This window comes from Sturnus vulgaris, chromosome 8 (assembly GCF_052056855.1).
Source record: "Sturnus vulgaris isolate bStuVul1 chromosome 8, bStuVul1.hap1, whole genome shotgun sequence".
In the NCBI taxonomy this organism is placed as follows: Eukaryota; Metazoa; Chordata; class Aves; order Passeriformes; family Sturnidae; genus Sturnus; species Sturnus vulgaris.
Window position 1 is genome coordinate 19,234,139 of NC_142250.1, and position 19,135 is coordinate 19,253,273.

At 49.2% G+C, this 19,135-nt stretch overlaps 1 protein-coding gene and 1 long non-coding RNA gene across 3 annotated transcripts in view; one reads left to right on the plus strand and one right to left on the minus strand.

Annotated features, from left to right (window-relative positions):
* The window catches only part of PAX2 (paired box 2), an 84,855-nt gene extending 75,695 nt beyond the window's left edge, over positions 1-9,160 (minus strand). For both annotated transcript variants that reach the window (XM_088169041.1, XM_088169042.1), the window contains exons 1-2: positions 9,036-9,160; positions 7,506-7,703 (exon numbers count right to left, since the gene is read on the minus strand). In XM_088169041.1, the coding sequence (XP_088025167.1) occupies positions 7,506-7,591 (86 nt within the window). In that variant the 5' untranslated portion in view covers positions 7,592-7,703; positions 9,036-9,160. The remainder of the gene's footprint in view (positions 1-7,505; positions 7,704-9,035) is intronic.
* LOC148223016 (uncharacterized) overlaps positions 1-19,135 on the plus strand; it is a 117,169-nt gene that overhangs the window by 86,326 nt on the left and 11,708 nt on the right. The window contains exon 2 of the long non-coding RNA XR_015805145.1: positions 5,347-5,477. This is a non-coding gene — a long non-coding RNA (uncharacterized LOC148223016). The remainder of the gene's footprint in view (positions 1-5,346; positions 5,478-19,135) is intronic.

Below are 19,135 nucleotides of genomic sequence, written 5' to 3' on the forward strand. Positions count from 1 at the left end.
CTGAATGTCATAGTGTCTAGTATTCCATCACAAACCTAACTGGTTTTTTTTGGGTTTTCCAGCTCCTCTAGTCAAGTGGTAGCATGAGAATTTCAGTTCTCATTTAATAAAGTATGTTGCTGGTGCTTGTGGAGGCTTGAAAAGGGACCTGTCAGCTATTAGAAGACTCAAAGGACTGCATTGTTAAGACGTTTTTAAAGTTATTTAATAGGAGTCAGATATCCAAATCCCCTTTAAAATTTAGAGTAGAAGAGAGAAAACAAGTGAAAACAAACCTACATTGTATTACAAGTGCTCGTGATTCTTATGCGAATTACACAGTTTAGGCTCTGCCCTGGCACTTTTAAACAGTTGGGACTGATAAATATGGCAATGCAGCTATAGGCTTCAATAGATTAATTTGGATTATGGTGGAAAAAATCCTAATTCCTGGTAGTCTCAGTTTGAAAAAAATAATCATTTGGGAGAAGAATTCAAACCTTTCTGATGCTTTCATGAGTAGTAATCATTGTTAGAGCCATCTTCACATAGATGGGATTTCCTAAACCCCCAGTGAGCTATGTGGATGTCAGACCAATGGCAAATGCTTTTAGAAGTCTCTAGCTTTCCATTTATAGAGACCAACACCAAAAGTGTGATCTCTAAATATTCTGCTGATGTTAAGTGGAGAGCCTAAATTCCATTTGAATTTCACCATGTCTTAATTAAGGACAATGGAATCTAAGTGAAACTCAGCCTTGTTCAACTGTTTTGAAGTCATATACTGTTTTTCAAGTAATATGAAAATCTTTTGTTCGAATAGGCTTTGGAGTTAGAGATGGGAGTTTTTTGACATTTGATATATGTCTGAAAACATGACTTTGTTTTGTATGCACCATGTCATCATATCATAAAAGGTCCAGCTGGCCTGCTAGACCATTATCTGTCTCTTTAGCCAACACAAGATTATTTCTTATTGTATATTTGCTTGTTAATAATGCTACCGAGTTATATATATTCCAAGAAATCAGGAATTCCTATGGGATGCAATTCCACATTTTAATGGACCTCCCTATCAGGGAATACCTTCTGCTACCATTTAAATGTTTCCTTTCTTATTTCCCTCCCTTCATTCCTGCCTATGGTGCTTTGTTTAAATGTGAATAATTCCTTTCCTGTTGGAAGGACTGTGCCCTTCAGATCACTATATTGTTCTCACCCCTTCGTCATTTCTTGGCCAGGCCGCTTATATTTTCTCCTCTTTTCTCCCAAAGTCAAATGAGTTTTTTTCACATAATACTGATTCTGGTAAGTGAGGTTTAGCTCCATAAGACTCACTCACCCAGCACAGAAGTGCAGCTACCTCTATGGCAGAATGCAGCAATAATTCAGTAGTTGCAAAATCTTGAAAATATTTAACTTCCAGAAAAAGTCAAGCTTTTTATACATCTATAAAAAAGGAAGGGCTGGGATTTTTAGGCGATAAAGGGGCCGATACGGTTCTGAACTTCAAGGTTCACAGAACAGGGAGTTCAAAACTTCCCAGGCACAACCAATTCTACTTCCTGACTGGCTCTGTTGAGCTAATATCTCTGCAATATGAAAATAAGAAAAAATGCAGCTAGCTTATTGTATTTCCCCCCATACAACCTTCCAATGGCCAGAATACGATGAATAAGACAAAGAGAAATGCTGTGAGCATTCATTTACTCTTTCAGCTGCAGTAACATTGTCTGTAACCTCTGCTTTATGAGCCTGTCCTTTATTTGTAATGATAAAAAGAAGATAATACCAGGTTTGTGTCTGATGGAAGAGTCTGAATTTAAAGGAGTATATTCCCTGTAATGAAGCCCTGTGTGACCCGATTACATTCTTTGCTCAGCTGAAATCAACTGGCAGTAGGAGTCTTCTACCTTGAGAGCATGCCCTGATGCAGGAGACCACATAGGAACCTTAGCACCAGCTGGGAGAGAAGATTCCCACTAGAATCCCGAGTTTCTACTGTGCGCACTAGGAAATGCCGGGTTGCAAGTCCGGGTAATCTCCGCTGAGTACCGTCGGACAAGTTTTCTTCACCCCTCCCTTGCACCAAAACAATGTCAGACAGAGGCAAATCCAGTCTATATGACAAGTAGAATATTTGCTGTCTATATGGAGAAAACTGACTTGTGCCAACTAAGTACCAGCAGTGGTGGTAGGTTTGTGTGACGCACACACCCACACACGCCTGCAGGTTAAAACTCAGGCAGTTCACCCGGAGTTCACTGCAGACAATGCAGTTGTCACTGCTTCTGATAACTATGAACAAGATGCCATTAGAGATGCTCTGTACTCTTCCAGCTTCTCCCTAGACTCATTACCTGTCTTCCAAGAATTCCAGATTTGTTCAGGGGAAAAACAAGAAGAGATTCACCGTGACTTTGGCCGGGATGTCATTGGGGAATTCTCAAGTGCCGCCAGCTAGCGAGGGTGGCTCAGAAAGCTCTGTTTGCGTAATACTGATTTCTTCTGCAATGTAACACAGCCCCTGCCCCAAAGCGCCTCCTTCTTGCCAGACAATTGTTTGTCTTGAAATGTTGCATTTACCCCAACTGCATGAGCTAAAACCTCAGCTGATGTAAAACAACCTAGCTCCAGTTTTGGACTTTTCCTCTCTATGTGTTGAACTTGATAGATGTTTTTAGTGAAAGATAATACTGAGTTTTACAAAAGTAACTAAAAGCTGTTATTTTCATTTTACAAGTGGCAAAACAGCCTTCTGAGGAGTTCATATGACCTGCCTAAGATCAGTCAGAAAATTAGTGTCAGGGCTGGTAAGAGAAATCTGATCTTCAAATATGCTGTTCTTTGCTCTAAACTACAGGCCTGCCTGCAGCCACTGAAATTGGCCATATGCTGAATAATATTTCAATGTACAAGTATATTTCACTGGTCTTTATAACCCAAGTCAATGTACGTGTCTTTCCATATGTATTTTTAAAAGCACGTCATTATTGGAGACTTTAACTAGGCATCATTAGCCAATTGTTATATTGTGAAAATGGAAACATCTCCCTAAACCATATGCTTAACACTAGAAATTAATGGATACCCAATACCTAAGACAAGATCGAAAAAGCATCCCGCAGTTTGACTGAGATAATATATCCAGTAAACTCTATTCTCTGCCATGGGGTATTAGTTAGATCTGCTCTCTGGAACTCAGGGTCCAAAGTGCATCCAGAAGACTGACTGGACTCTGAAATGCTTTACCTTTGGCATGCCTTGAGTAAGAACTAACAGGGACGTCCCAGTACTGAACCTGGCCATCCAAGAACTGGGATAGAGGTACAAGTCAAGGGGAGGTTGTTTTGCTTTGCCTTTCTGGACCTCATTCATTAATCCAAGATAATTCATTAATTTAAAAGAAGCAGGAAATAGCGCTTAAACAACAATGTCCATTGCATAACTTGCATTACCGTGAACATATGTCCGTAATCTGCTCCATCCAGTTCCTACGAACATACACTGTCTAATTCAGAAGATTTCTCTGGGATGATTATCATCTCATGAAACCTATGTTCTTAGGTGAACTGTGTGTTCTGCTAAACAAAGGAAAAGTTCTCACTAACATCTGCCTCCAAGTGAATTTTTAGGAGATTGCCACAAGGAGCATCGAAATTTAGCAGTGTCTAAATTCAGTTGAAATAGTCTAACCTGAAATGACCAAAGATAACGTGTTTATAGTCATAAGATAGATGGAAAAGTTTGGGCTGGCAGACTGTTCAAGAAGCAAGGTGCTCTAGCAATTCAAAGCATTAATTGCTTACCAAAGAATTAACACCTTCTGTCATTTGTCTGTTTCTCAATTACATGCACTGTGTATATGTGTGTGAGTTTACATATGTGCATGTATATATCCACATTTGTATGTATGCATGTGTGTATACCTAGACATACACAACTGGTTTATACTGCATAGTACTTAATGTATGAAGTGGGAACAGGAAAGCTGTTGGTGCAGAGGTAACTGATCTCGATTCTGTCATTTCTGGTGCACTTTCCATATTAATTCTTATACTCTCTAGATTTTTCCCGCAATTATAAGAAATCTACTGCATAGCAGAAGAATTTAGTATTTTTTCCTGAATCTTGACAGGGTAGTTAAGTCATGTTTTTTTCACTAGAGCTTGTATCTACCCTTTGTCTGCATGAGTTTACTATGAAAAAGTTTCTGATAAAACTCAGAACTAAATAACATGTTGTCCCAAATGTGTCCTGCTATTCTCAGTGTAATAGTGACAGATCAGTGCAATGTAGGCATACAGAATTTAAAAAAAAAAGTGTTTAAGGGAGACTTTTAAAACTGAATTGAAACTGTGTTGTTCCATAGTATATTACCCAAAGACCTTTACTAATGTTAGACTCATTCTCAGAAAGAAAATAAAATGTAATTAATACATTTTTTAAAAATTTTATAATAACCAAAAGTAATTTTTTCTGTGGACAAGGACACCTCAGTTTTGAAGCACGGTATTCACAGGAATATAGGTAACTTCTTTTTCTGTAAATGCCTTGCCAATTGCCTTAAAATGTTAAAACTCTCCTAAAAAGCTCTAACTGGTCTAGACACTGGGCAAAACCAGATTTTGCATTGGAAACTCCACATTTTGCAAAAGTAAGAAGACAGATATTTATTGATGGCTAGGTTTTAAATTTGTCATCTCTCTGAAGCTGCTCAGAGACTAAGTGTTAGATTAACGCCAATTTGTGATTGGTGCTCAGAGAGATGACAATTTACTGCAGGTAAGGGATTTGCTGTTACAAAGAACTGACCCAATTCTGCATGACAATTTTTACAATGAGAGAGAGAAAAATGTATATTTAAATTGTGAACTTCTTTGTGTTTTGTGAGTTCTGTGAGCTGGAGTCATGAAAGTCACTGGAGTAATGAAGTTCGTGCTACTCTTCATAGCACTAGGATTGGGCCCTAATATACTCAATATTTCCTATTTCACTGCAATTTTTTCTCACTTCGCTGTCCTGTTCTTGTCTAGCACAGGCTTGCAAATTTTATGACCTGTGTTATGGGCTCACTTGCTCACATATGTGAGTTTTGGGGAGCCTCATACAAAGGTGAACAGTGGGAAGTTGGGTTTGAATTTTTAAAAGGTATGGGGAAAGACTGAATCTTACTAAGCTAAAATGATCTTGAGCCATGGGGACTACACACTCAAATGCCATTGCCATGGTGGGTCACAGCTGAGCCTCTCTATCATAATAATACTTAGCAGCTACAAAACACTTGTCCTCCAAGTATTTTATAAGCACAATCTAACTGACATCTGTTTCCACCTCCTTCTGAGAAAAATCTGTTTTCATTTCCAGTGTGGGGAAACCGAGGTTAAAAACTCCCAAAACCCTCCTGCAAACTGGTAGCATGGTGGGAGCCAAATCTGGTGCTCAGCTTTCTGCCCAGGACATCACAACCCTGACATGAGGCACTGGGTCCAGCAAGCGTAAGTCTGAGACTTCAGTGACTTTTGGATGCTGAGATCCCTTAAGCTGGCTGAAGTCTAAATATATGTTGAGTCCATACATGCTGTTTCTCCAAAAAGCCTATGGCCATTCCTCTGGATTCCCATACCACCAGCTCAATTCCTTACAGGGATGGCTGTCTGTCCTTCCACAGCTGCCTTTGTAAGGTGTCTGAATGTCAAACTGTTATTATTTCAATACCTGACTGAGAGAGTAACAGAGACCTGGAGGTTTTTTAGGAGGGTGTATAATTAGCCGATCAGTATTATGTTACCCTGTTCATAACTTAATAACCATTTTAATACAGATGGCACACACAGGGATAATTTCCTAGGGTAGCCTAGCAGTATATTACAGAGACAGTGTGTCTGAGGGAATCTTTCTTAGCCAAGGTACATTCCACTAGCTAATTCTACCTGCTGTTTTCAAGATGATTTGGGATAATTCCATATCATTTGCAAAATATTAAAACCCATTTATATAGGATGCCAGATTTAGAAATACACAGTCTGAGTTATTAGACATATTTTGATAAATCTGCTATGAAAAGTGCAAGACAAAAAAATACCACTGTGTTTTCCTTGCTATTTATTTTTTGCTTCCCTTGCTATAAATACACCAGGTTTTGGTTTTTTTAATCTGGCTAAATTTGTTATATATCAAAGGGACCACTATACCAATTTGTACATTTTATCTACATAGACACTACAAACCCTGCATGCTTATTTACACATATCCTGTGTGTATTTATTTGACTGGGAAGAGCCATACATTTGGGATTGAATCCGAAATTTCATGTATTTTTACTCTGTTGGTGAGGTATTTCATGCCTATGTGCATACCTTTTGCAAATATCTTTGTGTTACTCTGTTTCCAGAGGTTGTATTTCTGTGGGCACACTCAGGGTATCTGTACATACATAACACTAAAACAGTGTAATTGCTTTTACTGTGTGCACAAGAGTGTTGTGTTGCTAAAGTGTAAAGATGTGATGTACGTTGTGTTTGAATGTACAGGCATGTGAACAGTCTGAGCACTTTGACGTCTGTCAGTACTGGATTACATCTATTCCCTTTTCTCCTGCATCGATCCTGGTTTTTTGCCTGTCATATGGTTGTTTCTGTCACCTCAAACCTGAGACCAAATCTGAGTCTCTCCAACAACAAAATCAACAAAATCTGCACCCTAGCAGCCGGGGGAGGAAATGGGGAAATGGGGAAGGCGGAGTGGGGGGAATGGTTCGCCTGTGAGAAATCGATTCTGCCGCTGCCCAGCCTTCTGCGAGGGCAGGGATCAGACCGAGTCGGGGCCACAGGGACCGCGGAGAGCAGCGCTCCCCAGCCGGGGAAAGAACCGCCCGGCAAATTTAGCCGTTCCCTCAGGCCACCGATGGGGAGTGAGCCGGAGGCGTGGGTTTCCAGGGAATCCTTCCTCCCGCGCTCAGCGGCTCGCGGCTGTGAGCCCGGCTTGGCAGAAAATGACGGCAGCCTTTCGGCTCAGAGCTCTAATACCCTGGCAAGGCTGGAGGTCATCTACACCCTGGTAGAGGTGTTGAAGGGACACGGCAAACCCCTGCTCCGCCGCCCATCACTTCTGCAGCCTGAGCAGCACCCAGACCTTGCGGCAGGGCCGGGCTGCTCGGCAGGAGCAGCGCTGCCGGGCCCCCGGCTGCCCCGGGCCGGGCGGCGGGCACAAGGAGCGGCCCCGCGGCAGCGAGCCCCGGGACACATCCGCGCACCCGCTGCTCGGGCAGCCGCTGCGGGATCGGGCAGCTGTTTTCGGTCCCGCTGCCCGGAACTGGGCTCGGAGGTCACGGCGGGGCCGGGGAGCGCCCGCTGGACCGGGCCGGGGACTGGCGGGCCATGCCCACGGATCCCACTGCGGGCAGGGGACTGGAGAAGGCTGGATCTACCCTGACCGAGGAAGGATTAGGCCATCCTCGCTGTTGGAAAGGGTTTTATGGGGCCGTAAAGATGCGACTGGGCCGCGAGCTGCGAGGTTGCTCTTACCTGTTTATGGAAGAGACGCTGGGGACCGTGTCGTTGTCGCAGATGCCCTCGGCCAATAGCCTGTCCCGGATTTCCCAGGCGAACATAGTCGGGTTTTGTCTCTTGTACTCGGCGATTTTATCCACTACTTTGGGGGTGGCCACTTTGGGTTTGGATCCTCCGATCACGCCGGGCTTGATGCTTCCCGTCTCGTAATACCTGCACAAAAGATGGTCAGTGACCTGCCGTGCCGGGAAGGGCTCCGCCGTCCTCGAGCACTCAGAGCCCCACTGGCCCTCGGAACGCCCCGCGGCCCTACCCCGTGCCCCACCTTGGCTTCGGCCCGCGGGTACGCGGCGTCGGGCCGGAGCCGCTCGGGCGCTGCATGTCGCCGCTCCGCGAGTCGCCAGGAGGCCTGACCTGGGGCTACGGCAATCCCTTCGCCTCTCTAGGGCTCTCTCTCCAGTTTTTTTGGTTTTTGTTTTCCGTTTTTTTGGGTTTTTTTTGTTTTTTTTTTTTGTTTGTTTGTTTGTTTGTTTGGGGTTTTTTTGCTTGTGCGTGTGTGTGCGCTAGAAGTGAGGGGCGCTGCCTCCCCCTTCCCCGCTTTACGCGCACACACTTCGTTTAGGCCCTGGGGTCGGGAAATAAAACAGAAACGCTCTCCCCGATACAGCCGTCGGGAGGCGAAGCCCGCCGAAAGCGGGATAGGGCCGGGTGGCCGGGGAGGGGGCGTGGGGAACGGGCAGCGGCGGGCGCGCACTCCCCCGCCTGGATCTCCCAGCCGGCCGCTCCCGAACCGGGGCGCTGGCCGGGCTGCGGCTGCAGGAGAACGGTTTATCCCCTCCCCGGGGTCCCTCTAAAGCGGGTGCTCGTACAGGGCAGCTCCAGCCCACTCCCCACTGTCCATCAGCTCTGCTGTTGGCAGCGTTCGTGTCCCGGCCTTCTCCGGTCACGGCAGCGCGTACGGCATGCACCGGCGGCTGGGGCTCTGCCGCCTGCTCACAATGCTCCGCATCCGAGCGGCCGGGCTGGGGCCCTGGGTCTCCCCGAGTAGCCTCTAAGGACATTGCACACCTCATTTGGGGGTGATCGGTTACTGCGGGCCTTTATTTATTTATTTATTTGCCCTGTTGTTTGTTTATTTACCCGTGTATTTGGTAAGGCTGCTTACGGCTTGTTGTGAGTTAGGATTTTTTTGTTGTTTTTCTTGCTGGATTGGGGTTTTTTTTGGTCGTTCTTTCGTTTTCTTTCTCCTGTTCCTTCTCTTTCCCGCCCTCCCACCCACTCTTCTGAAATTATTTTGGCTTCCCAGCAGTTTTCAAACACTACCGGTGAGGGACGGGGGGAGGCGGAGGAGAAACACGTCCTTGCCAGCTGGAGGTGGGGGCCCTGCTCAGCCGCGGGCTCCCACTGTGCGAAGGTGCCGGGGCCGCTCGGGGTCGCGGCGGGGAGAGCCCGGTGCCGCGGGAAGGGCGGAAGGTCATACTGGAGCGGGGAAGGGATACAACGCAGCAGTCTCAGGGGAGGGGAAGGAGCTGCCTCTTTCCTTACCTGCCCAAGATCTTGCTGACACAACCGTGGCTGACCCGCAGCTGCCTGGAAATGTCACAGGGTCGCACCCCCTGGTGAGCCAGTTCCACTATCCTTTGTCTCACCACGTCAGGTAGGGGCCTGCCGTTCACAAACACCCCCCCGAGCTGGTTCACACCCCCGTGCCCTGCTGGGGAAAGAGAAATAAAAAAAAAAAACACAACAACCCACGCACACCAGAAACACACCGTTAGTCGTGGATTCTGTACCACTTGTACTGCAAAATCTCCAGTTATTACAGATGGATGGAGGTAATGGCGGGAGTGGGGAACAGGACGTGGGGAAGCGAGAGAAGATAAATAGGGAGAAAGAGAAAAAGAAGCAGCTAAAAGCAGGGAGAATGAGAAAATGAGAGAGAGAGAGAGAAAAGAAAGAAAGAAAGAAAGAAAGAAAGAAAGAAAGAAAGAAAGAAAGAAAGAAAGAAAGAAAGAAAGAAAGAAAGAAAGAAAGAAAGAAAGAAAGAAAGAAAGAAAGAAAGAAAGAAAGAAAGAAAGAAAGAAAGAAAGAAAGAAAGAAAGAAAGAAAGAAAGAAAGAAAGAAAGAAAGAAAGAAAGAAAGAAAGAAAGAAAGAAAGAAAGAAAGGAGAGAAAATATTAGATAGAAAGATGGAAATGAAAGAGAAGGCAGAATGAATTTTCCCGAGACGGAGGAAGATTGTTCTCCACCTTCCCGTCCGCCGCCCTCCCTCCCCGAGCCGCTCTCCCCCTGCGGTCCCGACCGGGATGCCGGAGCGGTGGATTCTCACGGCCATTGTGGTGGGCCGAACATGGAAACAGCGCCCGCGCCCGCTCCTCTCCCCAGAGATGCACTCCCAAACTCCGGAGCTCGACCTCTTAGAGGTTCAGGGCGGACTCTGCCGCAGTCCCCCTTCTCTTTACTCCTGGGCTTTTTCTCTCATTTTCTTTCCAGGATTTTCTATCACGTTGTCAATTACAGTTCCTCGCGAACTCCGCCCTCCCTCACCCCGCGGCATGTCCCCCATGCAAGCAATCCTATCCCGTTATTTTGGGATGCGAGTTGAAAGGACTCACAGAGAGAAAGAGAAGGGGAAAGAAATGGAGGGAGAGAGAGAGAAAGAAAATATTTTGAGTCCCGCAGTTGGTGTTCCTTTACAGGCGGACCCTCTCTCTCACTAGCTTTCGATCTTTACAGGAAAAAATTTCCAGGGGAAAAAAAATAAAACAGACTCGTACTGTTCAGGATTTTTCCCCCACCACACAAATCTAATTCAGGGAGAATTTAAATTCTCCGTTTTCTTCTGTTCCCCCCTTTCAGGCAAAAACCTGCTCTCTCAGATAGGACTGCTAGGATCGCTTTTTTTCCCCCCGATCTGTCTTTCTCCATTTCTAGAAATAACTTGGGGGGGGACGGGGGGGAAAGTATGCACCTGCTAAGCGTGGCCACGAGAAACAGAGTGACTGGGATAAAGGGAAATATCTTCTTTGGGGACGCAACAAGACACTTGGTCGTGAATCGAACATCTACGTTAGAGCCGAGAGCAGTTCGCCGCTGCCAGGGCATGGGGAGATGCCCGCTCGCAGGCGGTACAGCTTCGCTGGCGATGCTACCTGGGTGTCTGTCTCTGGAATATTCAGCTGATATAGCTGTGGAGTGCACTCTGTATTAAAGCTTTCCTTTCACGCAACCCTAACCTCCTGTATTTTCCTCGCCAAGAGATCTTAGTTCGTTTTGCAGTTTGCTGAAAAATGATCTGTTTGTATTTTCGTTGAGGTTTTTTTCTCTCCTGCTTCTGACACTGACTTATTGGCTCTGAACTTAGTGGAAACTCTCATTGCCCTGCGATCGATCCAAGTCCTTTCGCACAAATAGAGTTTTTCCCATCTCCCCCACCCCTTCTGTAACACCTTCACACATCCCCTCCCAGCCCCATCGGCCGGGGCGCCTGCTGGCTTTCTCGTCGTTCCCCGCTGAACCGGGGTTATTTTTTGTATTCTTTTGTTAGTCTTTTTTAAAACATATTTTTGGGTTTCAGAAGGGACGGGGGATATTTATCTTCTTTCACTAAAACCCGCGGGTATATATTGTTGTGTTCTTCCTTCATTTGTTCAGAACCCCTTCTGCACATGTTGCCTCTAAAGTTACAAGATAGCAATTTCTTCGGCAACTCCATGATAAATAATTCAAAATACCTATTATAACTCGCATTACAAAGTATTAAAAGGCAACAGATGCAAAAAGATTAAAAATTAATAATTCAAATTATTGCAGTCCGGATATTTTTCACACGAGTTTGTTTTGTTCTGCCCCGTGGTTTTCTAAGATTCTTTCTATCAGAGCAGTCAGATATTTACGTGTATTTATCTGCATGTAAGTGCTGGCATCTGTATCTGCACAGACTCAGTCGTGCCGCTGTCGTACCGGTCGTGTGTTGCTGTCTGTCTGCCTGTGTGTCAGGAGCCTTTGCCAGCGTCTGTTTTAATTGCTTAATAATATCCAGTTCTGTAGCTCTAGAAATGCACTTTAGGAAACGAATCAAATGTTGCTGGGGTCTTTTTGTTTTGTTTAGGTTTGTTGTTTTTTTGGTTTTGTTTTTTTCACCTAATCGGAAGCCAAAAATTGGTCAGGAATCTCCCTGGAGTTTTTAAAAAATCAGCAGCAGTGAAATGCCTCTTTCGTCTGCTGACATGTTTCAGATCGTACTGGAGCCGGAATTACTGACATCGCGTCTGGAAACAGATCGCACCGCTGAAACTAAAAATAATGTCTCATGTACGGACTGTTTGCTGTAAAAGCTCCTTGGAAATCAAATCTCACATTTTAAGCAATGTGTTCTGGAAAACAGTTATTAGGAAACAGAAAGGCATTTACCTACATTCGCGTTAGAGGATTTAATCGTGGGTTTGTATTTCTGCGCCTTCCTTCTCAAAGTAAAATTGGCATTTTTTTAAACTTCAAGCATTTCCATTTTCTGTCTTTTAGATTTGTGTTTTATGCAGCGAGCAGGGCGTGTCCTCAAAAGTTTCGGTGTCAAAAGTTACAAATTGCTCTTAATTATTCATTTCCTGACTCAACATACTCTCAATCTCGGTTTTCTATTTGTATTTTTTCTTCTTCAATTTAAATCTCGGAATTATTTTCTCTTCTGCGGTTAATTAAAATCAATGGTAATTCCTTATTACAGTCCCTGGTAAAGAGGGTTTTTCGCGTTCCTTCATCCCCCTCTTAAGAAAGCCTTTTAAAATCGAAAATGTAGCACGAATGCCCTTTTCTCTGTGCCAGGAATGTATTTAAAATTCACACCGGGTATCTGGTAAATAAACCAGGAGGGATCGTGACTTCTTGGGAGCCTCCAAAGCCACTTCATCTCCCAGCCGTACAATTGTCCTATTTTTCCCGCAGTCCAACCTTTCGCCAAACCAAAACGACTCACAGAACATCCACTGACTAACCCACCATTAATCCGAAACTGGCGTCTTTCCTCCCTACCACCGAAATCCGAAATCAAGGCAAACAGCATCGGATCTCGGGGAAATCTGGGGGGTTAAAGCCGCGGAGGGTTGCAGGGTGTCCCGGCCCGGCTGGGCACGGACAGGGAAAGGGCCCGTCCCGGGGGCTCACACGAGTCAGAATAAACTCTTGTTGTCTGAGGGGCGATGGGGAAAGTGTATTTGCGGAGGATAGCTCTGGCTCGGAGGGGGCTTTCTTTCGCGCACTCGGGGCTCGTAGCACAGGCACTCAGTGCCCTGCCCTCGGACTGGGGGTTCTGGTCCCCGCCCCACTGCCGGCACGGAGGAGCAGAGCTCCCCTCAGCTCCGGGGCTGCCCGGCATCCTTGCTCTGCTGCTCGGGCCGGCAGTATCCGTCCTGCCTTCTGAACGCCTCTCTAAGCCCGGTATCGGCCAGGGTGAAAAGGTGGACCTGGAGGAGGATCAGGTGAGGAAGGATGGTTGGGGAAGGAAGAATGAAGGGATGAGAAAGGGACAGCAGAGGAAGGAGCCGGGCTCCAGTACTCACGGTGCATTGCTGAGAAGGGGTCTGCTTTGCAGTGCATATCCATGGGGAGGCAAAGGAAGGGGAAGAAATCGGCTGAAGCCGCCGTGTCGCCTCTAAAACTCAACTTCAAGACTTAGGGGAGAAAAAAATTTAAAAAAAAAAAAAAAAAAAAAAAAGGAAAACAAAACAAAAAAGCACACGAGGAGAGGAGAGGAGGAGTAGAGCGGCGGGATGCGCTGGGCCCCCGGCCCGGCGGAGCGGGCAGCGAAGTACTTTCCGAGGGGCGGGAGGGCTGCGCCGGCCTTGGGGGAGTCAGCAGAGTCCGTGGGAGCGAGGGACTGGCGGCGCCGGGGGGCAGGTGGGTGTCATGGCTGGGAGGGCTCAGAGCATCCCCGGCGGCGGGGAGGGGGTGCCGGAGCAAGGTGCGGCCGGCGGCCAGGCGGCAGAAGGCGCAGGAGGACGCGGCTGTCCCTCCTCCTCCTCCCGCGGTCCGGGGCTAGTTCATTTAAGTTCAAAGCAGAGTAGCAATCCCCGGGAAATCGGCGAGCGGCGGGCGGGCGCGACCCCTCCTCTCGGCCGGGCGGCGGATCCGGCGCCCGGCGGACTTTCGCCCGAGGTGGGAAGTGCTTGCGTGAAGCCGGGGCCGGAGACTGGAGCCTCCGCTCCCGGTGTGTGTCTCTCTAAAAGCCGCAGCGCCCTCAGCCCCCCGCCCGCCTCCCCGGAGATGGATGACTTGTCAGACAAAGGCAATAGATTCCGACACTCTCTGATTCGCCAGCGCGCCGAGCCGAGCGCGGCCAGGAGAGGAGAGGGGAGAGGAGAGCAGAGAGAGGAGGGCCGGGCCGGCGGCGCTCGGTGCGGGGGGGGGCGCTGCCTGCGGGACCCGGTGGCGGGGGAGCCCCGGCCCCGCGCTCCCGAGCGCCCCGGGCCCTGCGTGTGCGGGGCGGCGGCGCCCCTGCCCGGCCCGCGGGAACCGACCTGAGCCCCGCTTTGTTGTCACTTGCGGCTCAGGATCCTTAACTCCCTTATTTAACACAAGCACACACGCCTTCCTAGTTTCACCTCCCTTCTCACGCTCCGCTTTTTTTCTACCGGAGAATTTACTCGGGGTAAAGCGGGACAGGAGGGGGATTCGATACACATCAAGGCTTCCGTGGTGTGCGGCTTAGTGTGGGAGAAAGAAAGAAAGGAAGTGAAGGAGAGAGAAGGAAAAGAAAAAGGAGAGAGACAGCCAGAGGAGAGAGAGATCAAGAGAGGAATGTATAGAGAAGGAAAAGAAAGAAAAATAAATAGACGCCAGACAGACAGAAAAGAAAGAAAAAGCGAGACAGAGAGAGGACGAAAGAGCAAGCAAGCTTCTTGCACCTCTTTAAACCAAGAGATTAGGCCCATTTCAGTCATTGCAAAGTTTTCCCTCACATGCATTTGGGGAAATAACAGCAAATCCAACCTCACACTTTCCACATCTCCACATCTCTGCTCTGCTGCTTCTCTCTCTCTCTCTCTCTCTCTCTCTCTCTCTTTTTTTTTTTTTTTTTTTTTTTTTTTTTTTTTTAATGCTGGGGTGGGATTTTGAAATTATTTTATTAATAAGTCCGCTGCTAAAATAGACATGGCTTTGACCTAGCAGAGCAATATAGAGCAAGTAAGAAACACGTTCTTAGGGTAATAACCAGAGGCAAAAAGGCAAGACAGGAATTGCTGTGAGCTCAATTTTGATTTTCATACTTGAGAGTTTACCATCACCTGAAATGTACTTCCTTCTCTTTTCTTCCTTCATCCTTCCCCAACTCTCTGCTTATCTGTCACAAAACAGCCCCCCTCCCTTTTTTTTCTAACCGCTTTAAGTAAAGAATGTCTGAGAGATCTTTATGAAATATTTTCCACTGTCTCATAAATCATTTTGGCACTTCAGCTGATGTTTTATCTTTCTCTCTCCTCTCTCTCTTTCCCTTGTGTGCAAAAAAAAGGATGATTTGGAAAATAAAATTTTTGTTACACCACCGGGATTACATGGAAGTGAGTCCTCGGTGACTGCGGGGCTGCGCTGCGGACAGGCGCGGCGGGCACGGCTGAGCCGGCCCTGCCCGCCCCTGGCAGCAGCTCCTGCACAGGGTGAATCTTCCCCGGGATTGGGGGGCTCTGCGCTGCCCGCTCAGGATCTGATCTTGGCCAAGGGAAGGGCACGGCTCCGTCTCTCCCGGGGAGCTCTCGCCGCACGCCAAGCTGAGGGCGGCCACTGCTTCCCGCGGGCTGCCCCGCTGCCCGGCCAGGCTGCCCTGCTCACCGGGAACGCGCCGTGGCTCTGACCCGCCGGCCGCAGCTCGCCCACACGCCCGGTCCCCCAGCAGCGCTCCCGGCCCGAGCCCGGCCCGAGCCCGGCCCGGCCGCGGCGGGACCGCCCCGCGCGCGGCTGAGGGGCGGCGGGCCCAGGTGCGGAGCGGTGCCGCTCCCCGCCGCGGCCTCTAGATGGAGCCCTCCGGTCGCTTGGCAGAGCGGGGAAAGGCCGGCGGCGGGCCCGGGCGGCCGCGATCCTGCCGGGATACCCGGCCCGGCCCGACCCGGCACGGCACGGCCCGCGCATCTGTCGGTGGGACACCAGTGGCTGTCGAGTCGCCCCAGCAGCAGAGTCTCCCGCTGGCGGCGGGGCCGGGAGCCCGCTTATCGCCGCTGCCGGGAACACCTTCCGCACTGCCCGTGGCTGCAAACGGCCCTGTTACAACTCTCCGTCACCGACAGGTCTAGGGTGCTTCTTGTCTTCCAGCACTCACCCCTGCCCTTCCTCCCTCCCGCCTCAGGCAGCCCCGACTGCCCCGCGCTCTTGGGGCCGTGCTCAGGCTCAGGGCCGAGCCCGAAGGCAGAGCGGGAGGTGCGGGAGGGAGCCCCTGGCAGTGCCGGGTGGAAGGGAACGCCTTGCGCCTGCACTAACACTTGGTGAGTTCATGGACCCTCTCTCAGAGACTCTCTGAGCCTTCGTAACTGACGATTGTATGGTGTGGAGATCACAGCTTGGTGGTGGGCTGGGGCAGCCGGCGAATCCCAAACCTCCCCCCGATAATGTATTTTGCCTTAGTTTCCTCACTGTTTTCCCTTATCACTGAGGAGAAAGACAGGAACAGCAGGCTCGAGAAATACACAAAATGGGCACTCTGCAAAACGAAGCCTGAATACCACGGCACGGAGGTAACCCGAATAAACCGGGGAGCCCTGAGCCTGGTAGAACAAGGCAGCTTTCTAAGGAGAGGGAAGGGAAGGGAAGGGAAGGGAAGGGAAGGGAAGGGAAGGGAAGGGAAGGGAAGACTCTGCTTGCTATCCCCTTCCCCCACCACACGTACCACAATATCACCTGGTGCCCCTTCCCATATCAGACTTCCTGGAAGTATTGCTTTGTCAACATTTAAATCCACTGAACGATTTCTGCCAACCCAAATTAAAAATACGGCTCTGTCTGCGCGCCCCTGGTCACTGCCGTGTGCCCTGAGGGACCGGGCAAGGCAAGACCACGGGCCTCTTTCCACTCCCATATTCGCATCTATTCCACTTCACGAGCCCTGTGTGCTTATTTCCCTCTCTCACTTTAGATTAATCTTTGCTTTGCTTTGCTTTCCTTTTCCTTTTTTCTCTCCTGCTTTTATTTCTTTTTCTCAAAGAGAATCTGAGGATCTCCCCCTTCTTCTCTAACCCAGCCTTCTCCCCCCCTCCGCTTTCCCCCAAGCTAGAAACATTTACACTTCAAAAGAGGCAGCCGCCTCTCTGCGGAAATTTCAAGAAAAATAAACTTTTTGGGGGAGTTGCAATGATAGCAATCTTTCGATCTGCTTCATTAGCCGGCTTTCTCCAGCTGATCAAGACGAAATCTTCTTCATTGATCCTGTTTCCCACCCTTGGTTCCAATACACATAAGCTCGAGGGCCCTGTCAGCTTCCCTTCCAAGTCCTTTGAGTTCTCCCGTGCTGCCTTGGCTTTCCTGACTCGCCTTGTCCCTGGGAACCAGTTCTACAGACACTGCTGTCGGAAACTGCTCGCCCTGCTCCTCTGCCCGCTCGGGAAGGGCGCTGTGCCCAGGAACAATGGGGGTCGGGCGGCGGGGGAGCCCCTCGGGGGGCTCAGGCCTGGACCAAGTGGATGTGCCTGTGATCGCAGTTGGCTCCAGAGCCAGAACTTGCGCTCACGTCGGTTCCCTGTTTTCTACGGGTTATCTGTAGCCAATTACCCTAGAAAACAGCTAAATGCAACCTATGGCCTTAGGTGCAGGATGGTGTGCTGCAAAGGTAGAAGTTTTGGATTTGTACACCATGGAGATGCCGCTAAGTTCTCGGCTCCACACCCTGTCTTCCCCTTGTCAAGAGCACAAATGCTTACAGCCTAAATGTTGGTAGTTTGGAGGTGGTTTAACTCAACCCTGAATATTCTCAGCACCATATTTATGAATTCACAGAATAAATCTACACTGACCTTCTAGGTGTATTTTTCTGACGCAGTTTCTGCATCAGCTAATTTAACTTTCACCGTGACAAAGTCGGTAGTGAAGTCTCTGTCTGTGAAAAGATAGACAAAAAAATGATACTTCCCCCCCCACCCCCCAAAAAAAGACGTGAGCATTTAAGGAAAGGAGTCGGCATGTGTATGAGTGTCAGAGGGATCTTCAAGGAAGGGGACGTTTTGATAAAACATTCCTGGACTACTTTTGGGGTGCTTTGTCTGAAGACAGGATGATTTCTGGCCCGAGATTTCTCACTGCCTCTCGCCAACAAGCACCCAAATAAAAGGGGTATCCACATCTTCGCTGTAGGGGTGCTGTGGTCTGATCATACCAGAGGGGAGCGGGTGATGGGGCAGGGCGGAGGTGCCGAGCAGTAGCGTGGAGACATGGAAACAGGACCGAAGCTGTGGGAGATTTCCGAGGGGTGCATAGGGCGGGCAGGGCCGCGCAGGGCAGGGGGAGGCAGCCAGCGTCCAGCTGGTCCTCCCCGTCCCCCCAGCCGCTCTGCCTAGAAGAACGGAGCTTGCTCTTGGTGGCCAAGTTTAACAAATAAACATAAAGTTAGGTTTTAAACGAACAATTAAGAAGAAAGAGGGCGCGAAAAGAATAAAAGACCCCCATCCTTCCCCTCCCCCTGTGTCTCCGAGCCCCTCTTCCCCTCTCCCTCTCTCTCCCCCTCTAAGCACCTCTGGTCACGTTGGAGGATGAGTTTTTGGAGAGCTTCTGGTACAATATGGAGCACCACGGGCTGCAATTTCACACTCCACAGCACATTCCCCCTAAAGCTACTTTCTTTTTTTCCCATCTAAGACCCCCTCATGTCTCCCCCTCTCTCTTTCTCTAGCTCTTTTGTGAGCCATGGGTGGGTTGCATGTCTGGGGGACGCCGGGGCCGCGAGGAGGCCGGCGGCCGGGCCCTGCCAGCGGGGCGGGTGCGTGTGTGTACCGGGGGGCCGCGCTCCCCCCTCGCCCTGCCTGCTGCTGGCTTTTCCCTTCTCTGCATTTGTTTGCCCTGAATGGTAATAGCCCACGTGTGCTGCTCTTTATTCAGTCACCGACACTTTAACCTCTCCTCTTTACAAGAGAGCGTTTGCCACAAAAACGAGACAAGCCGAAGACCTTTTGCAGCCTCATTGAGGGGGGAAAAAAAGGAATAAAAAAGAAAGAGAAAAAAAAAAGAAAAAAAAAGAGAAAAAAAGAAAGAGTGGAGCGGGGGGAGAGACAACAATGTGAAGAGACACTTCTGCAACAAAGCCGTCTCTTAGCGCACCGGGACGGCCGGAGCTGGGGCGAGTCTCCAAGCTTCCCGGGCCACAAACATACGGGGACAGGGCGGCCTCAGCACAGGCCGCCCTAGCCTGCCCCTTCCCACCCTAAGGAGGCAGGCAGGGAGGGGGCACACGGCTCCCGGCACCGAGCTGGGGCCTCGGTCCATCCCTGCCCCCGAACATCTCACCCTGTGCGGACTGGAGGAGTCCCCGTTGCAAGTGGGGTCCCCAGACCGGTTTCCCATCGAGGCGGCCTCCACTGGTCGGCTTCGCCTGCTCACCACAAAACTCCTGCCACCGATCTTTGCTTTTGTCTGTCAGTCCCAGAGCCCCTCCGGTCACCTGCCTGCTCATTTCT